The 14614-nt window shown below is 39.5% G+C and overlaps 1 protein-coding gene across 1 annotated transcript; it reads right to left on the bottom strand.

The window, feature by feature from the left end:
• Positions 1-6340: 6340 nt before the first annotated feature.
• Positions 6341-7732, bottom strand: LOC146669213 (zinc finger BED domain-containing protein 5-like). Its single transcript, XM_085407792.1, has one exon. It carries the CDS (start codon positions 7730-7732, stop codon positions 6341-6343), a length of 1392 nt encoding a protein of 463 aa, XP_085263918.1.
• Between the last annotated feature and the right edge of the window lie 6882 nt (positions 7733-14614).

The raw sequence follows: 14614 nt of genomic DNA, 5'->3' as shown, positions 1-14614 counted from the left end.
GTAATCCCTTACTTTACTCGTTAGCTGAAAAAAGTAATCAGATTACAGTAACGCGTTACCCATCTCTGGTCACCACAGCCACCCCCATCTCATCCTATCCTTATCCTCTATTACACCAACCCTCTGCATGTCCTCCTTTACCACATCCATGAATCTCGGCTATGCTCTTTTTCTTTTCCTCCAGCCTGGAAGCTCCATATTCAACATCCTTTGCCGAATATATTCACCATTGCTCCTCTGCACTTGGGCAAAACCATCTGTTCCTCACTACTCTAACTTTGTGTCCAGCCTGAACTGTCCCTGTGATATGCTCATTTCTAATCTTCATCCATCCAGGTTCATCCAGGTAACCCCCAAAGAACATCTTAGCATCTTCAACTCTTAATACCACCTTGTTACTTTACCAAAAGAAGAAGAAAATCCCTTTATCAATCAAATTTCTAGCTCTACTCTCATTACATGCTTCAGATACACTGTACTTCCACTTTAGTACAAACAGTACAGCTTACACTCTAATTTATTTGCTGTTTCACTTTGACACATGGAATGATTAGATATTTGGAGTGTACTTGGAGTCATGACATTCCCATAAACTGCTGCTGAAACGTGACCGAACCTTTAGGGAATCCTAACACAGGAACTAAAGATAAAGAGGACAAAGAAGGGTCTGTCTGACAAATGAAAGATGCATTTTACTGTATTCTTCTCTATTCGACTTGAAATTTAGAAGACACTTCTGCGCTACCTAAGGAATTACAGCACAGTGCTTGCTTGTGGCATTGTGTGTTACGAGACCACACACTGATGGGCTAGGAAAAGGAAGCATTATCTGTGCTATTCTGCAATAGATCCTGTGAATAACCCATTATCATTGGGGAAGAACACAAGATGTAGCTTTGAATTGTCCTTTTGTGTGCACACAACTAAGCTTGTAACAAGTTGCATCCTCACACACCAACAAGTAAAATTCATTTGTATGCTTAACTCAGTTACGCATGGGGGGTGGCGGGGCAAGAAGCAAAACGCATCTGACAAACCATATTTACAGTCTGTGGCTAACTTAATGTGCTAAAGGGCAAAACAGCAGGATTTTGTTTGCACCAGATGTGTTTTTTTTTCTTCTGACAATTGATCCCAAAAACTAAACCATAAATCATTTCAAGTTATTTTCTCCACAGGATACCAGGCCTCCAAAAACTCACTAGATAATTGTTGTACTCACACAGATTAAGACAAATGCTGGGTTGTAAAATCTTCTGTGAAGGTACTCAACAGTCAGATCATCCAAGTGCAAGAAGGTGATGAAACAGTCAGGGAAGGAAAGCACCAATTTTAGATCCAAGTTACAACATGGAAATGGCTGAATCACAACTCATGCTTCCTGTTTCTCAGCGGCTGCGCTGCAGCGTTTACAACCTCGGAAAATTTGGGCTTCCACAGGAAGACTAAGGATAGCCTCCTGCCATATCATTGTGTTCCATATGCGTCTGTCATTTAACACATGTGAGTGAGAGTCAGAAATCTAATTATACTTCTTACTTGTAATAAAGCACCAAAAGACATACTTCGAATAAATTAGATTTCTAAGAACACAACATTTTTTCCCACCTTTGGTTTTCATTAGTTTTAGTTCACTGTTGGAGCACACAACATGATGTCAAGCTAGAGACAAGACTTTCTATTGATAATGAAGGAAATGAGGACACTGACCCCCGTGGAGAAAATGTCATGGTTCGCTTGGTGGTTCAGAGCTACCATCACCACAGAACTGAAAAGCTGTTTGTAACGATACAGCAGATTTTTATGAAGCGATAGCATAACGTAACATGGTCAATTTGCCTTTGGCACAAGTGCTGCACACTGTATGGTAGGAAGACCTACATAAGCTATCCTGCTACATAACACAGTGCAGAGAAACACACACTGCTTAAAGACTAGTGATCAATAAGCAAGCAAATATGAAAACAATGTATATATCAATATAAAATACAGTAAAGGACAGACATAATGATCTTCACTTAAATTTTTAATTTGCTCCTAAAACGCCTGTGCACTGATGAGCACTTCTTACGTATCGCCTCCTCATTATCAAATCGCTCTTCAGCAGTTTCTCAGCATGTTTAACACTAAACTACTGTACAGTGCTTTTCCTGTCACACATCTGCAGCAGCTGTGTTGCTTGCATTCTATTATGTGTGTAATGTTACGATCCAATGTTGTCAGTGTTTTGTGTTAGGCGTGACTGTTATGTGTTTCCTGTTTTACTTTGAAGGTCTGTCTTATCTCAGTGTGTTCAGTTTACGCTTCCTTGTCTCGTCAGTTCTGATTTGCCCCAGCTGTGTTTCCTTCCTGTTGTCCATTCCCTGATTGCTCCCTCTATGTATTTAAGCCCTGTGTTTCAGTTTGTCATGGGTCGTGATCATTGTGGTTTTGTATATAGCTGTAAATAGATTTGTAAAGTAGCAATTGAGTATTTTCCCCCCCCCACCTTGTATATATTGTTCACTGCAGCAGCCTAGTAGGCGTGAGAAGCCATTTTTGTTGATTAAGTTTTCTCCTGTTTTTCATGTAGTGAGTTAGGTAAGAGAATTGTCTTTTGTTTGGTTTTCATTTTTTTGTAGGGAAGCGTAGGGACCATTAGGGAGTTTTTTGTTATTTTTGGCACTGCTCACTGCTGAAGCAAATAAATGGCTGCTTAGCATTTTAAAAGATACTATTGTTTGGGTTCTTGTTTTGGGTGGAGTGTGGTGGGCCAATGTTTTGTTGCGTTCAAGACATTCCTAGACTTAGAACGTAACAGTAACCTTTTCCTAATATTAGAACATTTGTAAAGTCAGCCATTCAATAATAAATAATCAGTGTAATTTGTCACATGCTGCCAGTTTCACACCTTTAATGTGAGTGTACTCATACCCAGATCAGAAAAGCCTGTGTGAACTCAACAAGCTGCCGACCGGCTTCGTATGACCCCGTATCCTGATTGGCAGTGTTAGGGTTAGTGAATCAAGATAGCAGGAAGATACCCTGGGTATGCTCAGCTTGCTTTGAGTCTCTTACAACAGCAACACACTCAAATCACAGAACTAAAGGTCAAATTCCAAACTAAACTTACCAAATAATCAGTACTTTACAGCACGTGTGTGACTATAAAACCAAAGAAAACCATCAGAAACAAACAAACAAATAAACAAAAACAAAAAAATCAGCAGCAAGTCCTTAATTTTCTTATTGATTTTACACTTGTGTCTCAAAGGTGCCGTATAAAAAGGGGTTACTGACTTATACTTAAAAACAAATTTCCCACGTGTGGGACTAATAAAGGTTATCTTATCTTAGTGTACCTAGTCTGGTTTTATTTCTTATTCTTTTTTGATTTCTACTGTAATAAATAAAATTTTATTTTACTCTTGGTCCTTGGACCAGCTCATCAAAAAGGACCCTTTTAAACGTGCAAAATTTCTGTTTCAACATTTTCTGTTACCTACTTTCATATTAAATTGTCAGAATGATAAGATCTACTGAATTCTGTCATTTTATGCAGCCTCTGCATTCTTGATGTAAATGGGGTGCAAAACTGTTCACCATCACAGCTCTGAATGGAAAAAATGTTGCCTGATAACAGTACTATTGCAAAATTCCAAAATTGCTCATTCTCCTTCCCTAAATCAATATGTTCAATTAAATCACGGAAGTGGAGACATCTGTCACTCGTCTTTAGGCCAGCTCATGAGTGAGACAGCGTTGTGTCACTTCTTACATTTTAGAGCTCTTTAAAAAAAGAAAAGAAAAAGGAAAGGATCTAATTTCTCAATCTGAAGCAGTGGTAAAGGGTGAATCCTGGAGTCACTGTCATGAAAATAAAAAGGTAAGAAACGTCCTTGATTCTCTGTAAATATATCTTCTTTTATTTTGGGTCGATGCGCCTCTTGGGTTTAGAATAAAATTCAGCTATGTTTCCCTTAATATTATGTTTCACGTGCCCATTTTTTCTACATTTAACTGAAGCTTGTTTATCATTAACTAAATTGGAACTTCATACCAACAACTGGCAACACATCAGCTGTGTGTCTGTGCTGCACATGCATGTAAATCTTTTTCTTAAATGCCGATTGTAGAGAAATGGCTTGTGGTTATACAAAATCAAAAGGCAAAAGGTTTTTGGAGACTTTGAGATCTTAATTTCACAAACAACTCTGTGGGACTAATTTTGCTGTAGACATGATCCATTTATTTATATTTGTGATGCATCAGTTCATTATTGTTTAGTCAAATTTCCACGGTGGCACTAAATATGTGTTCAATCAATTTAGGAAACACAGGTGTGCAATTATAATAAGATAAATGATAATCTGCTAGGGCATGTTTATGCATATATGCAATTACAAGTCACATTTCTTAAAGGTTTAGTTATGACAGATAGTTGGTTCTGTATTTAAAAGTGACAAACACATGCAGATGTAAGGAACAAACTAACCACAATGGAGAAGCAAAACATGACTAATGGCATTTCTCTTTTTTTAAACCAGTTAAGCTTAAGTATTGTTACACAGTGGCCATATTCACTTTCTGGGATCATTATGACTGGTGAAAATATGTATAAAATGTGTCCTTAAAGTTTTATCAAAACTCTGCTGTTCCAAAACATGTTTAACAAAACATTTTCGGGGAGATTTATTTTAGCTGTTTTTCTGTCATCTTGTTCCATACTGCAATAAGGAGAACAACCCAAACACAACACACCTATAGAGTGAAGTCTGAAACATTTGCACCAAGAAGGTCAGTCACTGTGGCAGAGGGGCAAGTAAAGCAAAACAGTCCAAAAAACTCAACTAGGAACATAAGGAAACTAAGTAAAATGCAAAAACTCATACCTGAGCAAGAAAATGGAAACAAAAACTTAGAAAAGTTTGATGTGGAACACTGAAAGACAATTTTCCAACAGTATATGGTGTAACAGTGTGAATAAAGCTAAAAGATGGAAGCAAACTAACCAACATTCAATAAAATCAGAGATTCCAAAATAAAGTAGGAACTAAACAGAAACCTCAAACTATGACACATGAATGCACATCACATGACTATCCATGTACACTGTGCATCAGCATGTTTTTGTAAATGGGAAGAAGATCGTTGTTTCCTTAATTATGACAAAACACGTAGGATATTGAGTGACTGATAAGATCCACTTGTGCATCTTATCAGTGGGTGAGAATGTGGGTGTCTACATGTTTGTTTCCAATAGTCTTTTTTTGGCCTGTCTACACTTAAACAGTGTTTTAATATCCTCATCCTTTAGCATTTCATATCTTTGAAAAAAATACATTGTGGTTTGTCAGGGACTAAGCAGTAAAGCATAAAGGACACAGGTGGTTTTAATTCAAAAAATGGGTTTTATTGACCCAAAAATCTGAAAATATATTTAACAAAGCCAAAACTTAAACAGGCAGACCAATAAAAGAGGTCAACTCAATAAACTAAACTCAAGATAATAATTAACAAAACCTCAAACAAACATATGACAAACTGACCTGCTGAAATGACACACAGGTGACCTTAAATACTGGTTTAGCTAAACCAAATGACACACACGGGGGAAACAAGATGGCTGCCATATAACCAACTAATACAAAACAATTAGACAAACATGAAACACCCCCCAGGCAATGAAGCATGTGGTGCAATCCAATTAAGCTGTCAGTGGTACTTCAGGTCTCCCAGCCCTTTGCCACACCTTTGCCAGACAGGAGGAGAAGCCAACCCCCAGGTAACTCAAACAAAGAAAGATGTATTAATATAACATAAAACAGAACTTTGACCTTGCAAGGTTAATGTGTGCACGCCATATAAACATTGGAAGGTGTGATGGAAAAATAAATACATTTAATAAAGAAACAATATTGAACAATAAGTAGAATATTTTAAAGTAGTGACTGTAAATTAAACTAAAGTGAATCAACGGGTGGTGAGGTGTGGAGCTTACCATGTGTGGCATGCCATCACATGGTTGTAGTTGTATTCATTGATGGATTAGTACAGTGCTTCCCAAACTTTTTCCAGCCACGTACCCCTTGAGACATGTCACCCTCAGCCGCATACCCCCTACTACGAACGACTCTTAATTAGTGTCTATAAATACATTGCAATATCGCATGCATAAAGATAAATACTGCACAGTCGATTATTTCTCACCACCAAATGAATTTATCAATATTTTTTAGTAATGACAGTTTTAATAACAAACTTTACTACTTAATACTAGCAGTGTATCAAAGGATTTATTAGAATTCACTTTTTTGTCGAGAGCATAAAGGCCATGAACTTTCATTAAACAGAACTTTATTTAATGTGATGGATGTGCTTGAGCAGAGGCACACAGCTCTTCAATGTTTGGCTCAATTTGGGAAAGGCTGAGTCTTAAATCGTTTTCCACACAAAGTCTTGCTCTGTATTTTGTTTTCATGTTTGTTAAAGCAGAAAATCCCTTTTCGCATAAGTATGTGGTGGCGAAAGGCATCAGAGTCTTGACAGCGCGCTTAGCCAGCGCGGGCTGTTCAGTGCGCAGCCCTATCCAGAAATCCGCCAGGTTCTTTTGAGCGTGTTCAACTTTTAGAGATCCATCTGTGGCGATTTCAATTAGGCTCTCCTGGTCAGACGGTGATAACGAAGTAGGCACGGCGGTGAACGGGTGACGTATCCAATCATTTGAGCCGTCCGTCTCTGGGAAGTATCGGCGTAACTGCACCGCCAGCTCCTCAAGGTGCACGTTACATTCGCGCTTTACACTTTTAGATAGTGTGAGATCATTAGAGCACAGAAAATCATGCAGCACAGGAAAGACTTCAGTGTTGTTTGTATCCAAGCAGTTCTTCCAAAGGTTTAACTTCTTTATCATGGCCTCAACTTTATCTTGAACATTGAATATAGTTGCAGAAACGCCTTGTAATCCGAGATTGAGCTCGTTCAGACGAGAAAATATATCACACAGATAAGCCAGGCAGGTAAGGTACTCTTCATCATGCAAATGTTCAGACAGCTCAAAGGGATGGTTACTGAAGAAAACTTTAAGTTCATCCCTCAACTCAAAGAAACGGGTCAGCACTTTCCCTCTAGATAGCCAGCGAACCTCTGTGTGGAGTAATAATGTCTCATGCTCGCTGCCCATCTCATTGCACAACGCAGCAAATAAGCGGGAGTTCAGCGGCCTGGCTTTCACAAAGTTAACCATTTTTACACTCGTGTCCAAAACATGTTTCAAACGGACAGGTATTCCCTTTGCAGCAAGAGCCTCTCGGTGGATGCTGCAGTGTACCCAGGAGGCATCTGGCGCGACTGCTTGCACACGCGAAACCACACCTCCGTGTCTCCCAGTCATGGCCCGTGCGCCATCAGTACAGATGCCAACACATCTGTCCCACACGAGTCCATGTGTGTTCATGAATGTGTCCAGCTTTTGAAAAATATCTGCGGCAGTTGTCCTTTGTTCCAGCGGTTTACAGAACAGCATGTCCTCCTTGATGGTTCCTTCATGAATGTAGCGCACATATACGAGAAGATGCGCCAGGCCAGCCACATCCGTGGACTCATCTAGCTGTATTGCATAACATTCACTGTGGCGTATGCGCAGAAGTAGCTGCTGTAAAACATTTTCTGACATTGCATTGATGCGCCGTAAGACAGTATTGTTTGATGATGGAATGGACTGTATCGTCTTTTTTGCCTTTTCCCCCAACATTGTCCCTACCATATCTAAAGCAGCAGGGAGAATGAGGTCCTCCACAATAGTGTGGGGTTTGTTGTTTTTAGCCACTCTGTAACTGACCATGTAAGATGCTTGTAGTCTGTTTTTATTCATAAGATCTGGCACCTGAATGCAGGTTTTACTTGTTGAAAGTGATTTTAGCTGTCGCTCAAAATATTCCCTTGGTTTATTTTTCAAATGGGGATGATTTGTCTCTAAATGTCTGCGCAAAAGTGAAGGTTTCATCGAGTTCTGAGACAATACTTTTGCACAAATAACACACTGTGGCCGGGGAAATCCACCAATATTTATACACGTAAACCCCAGCGAAATATAATTGTCATCATATTTGCGCTTCTTTGATGAGGTTGTGTTACAGTCCGTGCTGTCATGCTTTCTCCCACTTTGACGCTCCGCATCAGACACTTCATCACTTTCCACATGGCTGGCTCCAGCTATGCTAGCCACTTGGCTAGTAACCACAGATACATCCCTGCTAGCACTGCTAGCATCCAAATCTGACGAACACATTGTTGTTGAACAATCACCTGTGCGGTCACTGGAAAATGCATCTTCAGATATGAGCTTATTGGTTGTTGTGGCCGGTGTCTCTGTGGTAGGGCCTTTTTTTCTTGTTAACCACTTGTCCATTTTCGCGCTGCACTGAATGCTTGGAGGCAACTTCAACTGTTAGGTGTCAGTCATTTGGGCAAATCACGCCCATGTATTTTGTCAGAGCTATTTTTTTGCTGAACACCAGAGGGTGGTATATAGTCATGTATTTGACAGGCAAAAAAAACTGCATTAGCGCAAATTTCGGCTTTTAAAACTTTTGATCCCCACTCCAACCCCAACCCACGCGTACCCCCTACAGCCACTTGCGTACCCCCGAGGGTACGCGTACGGTAGTTTGGGAACTACTGGCTTAGGGTATATTAGACTTAATAGTTACTATATACAGTAATGGATTTTGATACATTTTACATCAGATAAAAACTTTGGTTGTAAGATTCAGATAATTATTTATTAAAAGCTAGACATGACAATTTGAAAGAAAAGCATGGTTTTGTGCCCTCCCTTCCCCTGTTAATGCCCTACCTGCCCCCCTGGCAAAACTTTGCTAGACCTGCCCCTGCACAGTTACCAGCTGTCAGCTAAATAGAAAAGGATCCTGGTGTAGAAAGTAATATTAAATAAATTCTAACAACAGCTTAAATGTGCTACTGTTGTTTATCCGCTGGTTTCCTCTTTCTGGCGCAAAGTGGGCGCTAAACAAACAAGAGAGACGGGAGTCGCGACAGAAACGCTGATCAGCTGATCATTGATCAGTTTCATGATTGAAGTAGCAGCAGGAGGGGGAGAGAGAATGAGAGGCAGTCAATCCATATATCGGTTGTTAAGCATAGCCTGGGAATGCTTTACAAAAATTCAGAGATGAACTTACACACTTGCTTTACTTCTCTGGGATAACGTTCTCGGAGATTAAGTGCTGGTTTGGAAGCACGTATTGAGGCTCCAAATGCTCAACCAGACCCCGTACGGTGTACATTTTAGGACATCGTCAGGTCTCAGGAAAAAAGTCATCAGGTCTCAGGCAAAAAAAATCGTCAGGTATCAGGAAAAAAAGTCGTTGGGTATCAGACAAAAAAATGTCAGGTCTCAGTTCTCAGGAAAAAAAGTCGTCAGGTCTCAGAACACGAGCTATCAGACGGAGAGAATCTTCCTACAGGTGGCGCTGTTGTCATGTGCCAGCCGAATTGATTTCCAAATACGTCATCAACGTGTGACAGTGAAAGAACGAAAAGTCATAATAGACTATGTGCAAAAAAAAAAAACAAACTATGTGCACGTTAGCATATGCTACTTCCCGTGCAGAAACTCCTGTGGGGAGCTTTGTTTCCGGTGTCCTATTCGTGCCCTGTTTACGGTCCAAAACAAGTTAAGCAAATGAATGAATCAAGCGGCGATTTACATTTCTATAGATGTCTCGGGCATTTACCTAATATATCTGTAAATGATGTTCATCGACTTGACAATATTTTTTCCCCCGAGCCTCAGAGCAAAAGAGAAAAGGGATTCAAATGTTATATTTCTCAGCTGTCCCTCGTTTATCGCGGGTGTTATGTTCTAAAAATAACCAGCGATAGGTGAAATCAAGTAGCCAATTTTATTTTTTGACGGTGCAAAACGTTTCGTGGACATCGTGGACATACAGTACTGCACTTCAGAGTCACATTGCTAGCGATCGATGCAGCGATTCTGTACTGTACAGGAGAGACGTCACGGAGGAGATCGTCTGCAGCGATCAGGACGCAGGACACAATGTGATGTAAAAAAAAAAAAAAAGCATGCAAACTTGCACTAAAAAAATCCACGACACAGCGAGGTGAAAGGTGAACCGCGTTATAGCGAGGGACCACTGTAATTTTGAAGGTAAGTCACAACATACCCTTCGTAAATACTAAAGTATAGAAACCCTTACCAGCAATCATTCATTTTTTGTGTGGCTTTTTTTTCACGGTTTGTTAACATGCTGTGTAGGTGTGTGCTTGACTAGCTGATCTCGACATAATGGGGGAAACATCTGGTTTGACTATTCTTCACCTGCAGTGTGAATGCTGAACATTTGCCTGTTTAAATCATAAGACCAGTCACTATACAGAGATGTGCTTCTGAATGTGGACGATGTGTCTTCTGATTCTGTAATGCAGTTCTGCTTGTGTTGAGTGATGTAAACAACTGATCGATCTAAACTCTTTAAACGTCAAAATTGATCATTAGATTTTTTATGACACAACAGTAGTGAGTGTTCCCACCTGCTGCTCTTTGTAACTTAACGCAATCTTTCCGTTTTCGAGTTTTAGACCTGATTTTGGAGTATATCTTCGCAGTAGCGATTGACTGCAAAGTAAAGCAACTCTACATCCGGTCTCAAACCAAGAAGACCCTGTGCAGTTTCTCGTGCACAGGGTCTATTGACCTCACCGGAATTCTACCACAGTTCATGCTCCTAACGACACAACGTAAGTTTAATTTGCTCTCCCTTTTGTCCATACTTGTTGGACAGTTGTGTTATATTAAGTTGCGGTTAGGTTGTGAAAGTTACATAACGCATATCAGAGAAGGAAAGCTAATTTTGTACGATAAAATAAGTCAGCACTATTTTTGTCTGACTAATTCCTTCTAGCTAGCGACAGTGGTGTTGAAACGCGATCTAAATTTAAACTGGTTAGTAATTGTTTTATATACGTTTCAGCGAATGGACAAGCTGAAAGCTTACGAGGAGCCTGCATCCTTTCTGTCGCTGTTTTCTTTATTTCTCTTTTTCTGTTGCTACTGTCAAGATATTTTGTGATCCCGATATGTTGTTTTTTGTTGTTGTTTATAGATTTGCTGGAATATGTCATCTGACGAAGATGAAAGGAGTATCCGACTTTGGCTGGTTTCTATGACTCTTCCAAAAATACTTTTTTTAATCAAGCATTAAAAATAAATGACAATACAGTACAACTTATTTAGTAACTACTGTTCACCTCTTTCATACATACACCTCTGTATGTATTATTGTAGGTTCTACCTTACAATATAAAGCGCCTTGAGGTGACTGTTGTTGTGATTTGGTGCTATATAAATAAAATTGAATTGAATATCAAAGAAGTGTATTTTTTTGCTACACTCCTCCTCTTCCTCACACACTGCTGAGTTTGTCCTGGTGGATGATCAGGGCTGCAAAGCCTCACAGATGATGTGCAGCAGTGGGTCCCTCAGTCTGTCCTCACTCTGGACACTTGCAGTTGTCACACATGGAAATCAAATGTGTGATAAGCTGCAGGATTCAAACACAAGTGTAACTTATTAATACATGTTCATACCTTTATTACACAATCAGAGAGAAAGAAAAAGAGAGAGAGTGCAGGACAGACAGGTGACAGTCTCAGGTGTACACACTGCTACAAAACGGCACCAGAGAAGGAGGATTTAGTGTTTGTGTTATTACGAGTGCTAAACAAGAAGAGTTCCCAGATGGTACAGTGGACACATGTGTGACTCCTGTGATTAAAGCATCTTTCTTTCAGCTTAACGAGTGAACCGTCAGCTCGTTCAAACACACGTTAAAGTCCGTTTGGCTCGACACCACCGGACAGAGGCAGCAATATAACATAGCTAACATTAACAGTGCAGTGAATCCTGCTTGTGCCGTGATATTCAGGACTGCAAACCGAGCAGCATCACTGACTTTCAGCTTGTTGTTTGTGGATATATGACTGAACTTAATTATCCATAAAATCATCACATTCTCTGTCAGATTAAGGACAACTATTGAACTGCATATATTTTACAGTAAAGGCTTTAAAATCAAGTTAGTACAAACATCGCTAATATTTGTAACTTTGCCGACATGTGGCCAACAGTAATGTTTCAGTGTTCTTCGTTATTAAACATTTGCACATAAATAAGTGACATAATATTCAGTACTTACTTTTGAAAGTTTAGTCTTCGGTCGCCCCGCTTCTGCCGTCTGCCGTATTTCTCGGCAAAATTATCCACATCCATATGAATTGTGGGACATACGGGACCCCTAACCCCACTTCGAATTGTGACAGCCATAGTCGCGTGGCGGTGATGTAATAGGTCTCAAAATGCGTACTCCAAGCATGCGGTCTCTTAATTGGGACACAGCCGTTGTGTCGTTCGGAGCATGAACTGTGGTAGAATTCCGGTGAGGTCAATGACCTTATGTTCTTCCACTGTCACACACGTTGATGACGTATTTGGAAATCAATTCGTCTGGCACATGACAACAGCGCCACCTGCAGGAAGATTTTCTCTCTGGCTGATAGCTCGTGTTCTGAGACCTGACAACTTTTTTCCTGAGAACTGAGACCTGACATTTTTTTTGTCTGATACCTGACTTTTTTCCCGAGAACTGAGACCTGACATTTTTTTGTCTGAGAACTGAGACCTGACATTTTTTTTGTCTGATACCTGACGACTTTTTTCCTGAGAACTGAGACCTGACATTTTTTTTCGGAGACCTGACGACTTTTTTCCTGAGAACTGAGACCTGACATTTTTTTGTCTGAGACCTGACATTTTTTTGTCTGAGACCTGACATTTTTTTGTCTGAGACCTGACATTTTTTTGTCTGAGACCTGACTTTTTTTTTTTTTGTCTGAGACCTGACTTTTTTTTTGTCTGAGACCTGACTTTTTTTTTTGTCTGAGACCTGACTTTTTTTTGTCTGAGACCTGACTTTTTTTTTGTCTGAGACCTGACTTTTTTTTTTGTCTGAGACCTGACTTTTTTTTTTTTGTCTGAGACCTGACATTTTTTTTGTCTGAGACCTGACTTTTTTTTTGTCTGAGACCTGACTTTTTTTTTGTCTGAGACCTGACTTTTTTTTTTGTCTGAGACCTGACTTTTTTTTTGTCTGAGACCTGACTTTTTTTTTTGTCTGAGACCTGACTTTTTTTTTTGTCTGATACCTGACTTTTTCCCCGAGAACTGAGACCTGACATTTTTTTCCTGAGACCTGACATTTTTTTTCCTGAGACCTGACATTTTTTTTCCTGAGACCTGACATTTTTTTCCTGAGACCTGACATTTTTTTCCTGAGACCTGACATTTTTTTGTCTGATACCTGACTTTTTCCCCAAGAACTGAGACCTGACATTTTTTTTGTCTGATACCTGACAACTTTTTTCCTGAGAACTGAGACCTGACATTTTTTAGCCACTTTTACTTACTTACTGTTACTGTCTATTGCAAAAGCATGTGATTTTTTTCTCATTTCTTTTGTTGTATCTATGGAAAAAGCCAAAGATAACACAGTTTAACAGACAGATATAAAATTGTACTTGCACCAGCAAGATGATTCCCAAAGAAGCTGAAAACTTGGCATCTTACAACGTGTGTCCTTAAAACATTTGAGGAAACTAGGCGAGGCCTTGAAATATCTACAGCAGATGAAGAGTATCTGAGAATCAGGTCCTTCAGAAAATGGAAAAAAAATCCAGCAAATTCCTGACACAAATATATCAGGCCGTTCAGTTGATCCATCCATTTTCTGAAGCAGGAGTTTCATCAGAAATGGTCTCTTGAGAAGGGCTGCTCACAAAGGTAGCCATATTTACATATTTAAAGTCATTGGCAAGAGGTCTTATAGAGCGGTGAATCCAACGGAGGAGGCCAGGAAAGACGTACAACAGTGGGTGTCTAAAGCCATCTGTGAAACATGGTGGAGGCTCTGTTTCACAGATGGAGATTTTTCAAAATTGATGGAATTATGAGCTCAGAAACTCACATTTTGATCCACCATATAACATCATCTGGAAACAGTCTGATTGGGACTGGCTTTGTTCTTCAGAGATAACAATGATCACAAACATGCTGCCAAAAAAGTCAAAGCATAGGTGAATAAAAAACATGCAATGAAGTCATCAAACTGCCTCCCCAGAGCCTGCACCCCAACATTATGTAGTGTAGGCTCATCTTGATAGAGACCAGAACAAAAGGCAGCCAACATCCAAAGAAGAGCTTTGTATATCCTTCAAGAAGACTTTCCCATTTTCCAAACAAAATATAAAGAAATTAAATGTATACCTCACTATTTTACACTTTAAAACAATAGCTCATGAGCATAATATGGATATAAAATCTGTGCGTATAAAAATATTTCACTTTGCGTGTTTGCTTTTTTTGACTCATAAGTACATATGTCCTAAACCCTGACAGGGTAAATCATTTTTTTGTCTGTAGTGAACAGTGTTTTAAGGACAAAGTTGGATTGTTTCGCAGTAACTCAGCTTCTTGTGAAATTAGAAAAATAATCCAAATTATTTCGATTTTTAATAGATTTTTTTATTGATATTTTCA

The sequence above is a fragment of the Rhamphochromis longiceps genome, linkage group LG5 (assembly GCF_057381845.1).
Source record: "Rhamphochromis longiceps isolate RC_006_pf linkage group LG5, R_longiceps_female_GT1.1, whole genome shotgun sequence".
Classification (NCBI taxonomy): domain Eukaryota; kingdom Metazoa; phylum Chordata; class Actinopteri; order Cichliformes; family Cichlidae; genus Rhamphochromis; species Rhamphochromis longiceps.
Note: the sequence above shows the minus strand (reverse complement) of the source record. Positions and strands in the feature narration are given on the sequence as shown.

Coding starts and splice junctions, on each gene's coding strand:
- LOC146669213 (XM_085407792.1), bottom strand. CDS start 7,732: ATGTTGGGGGAAAAGGCAAAAAAGACGATACAGTCCATTCCATCATCA.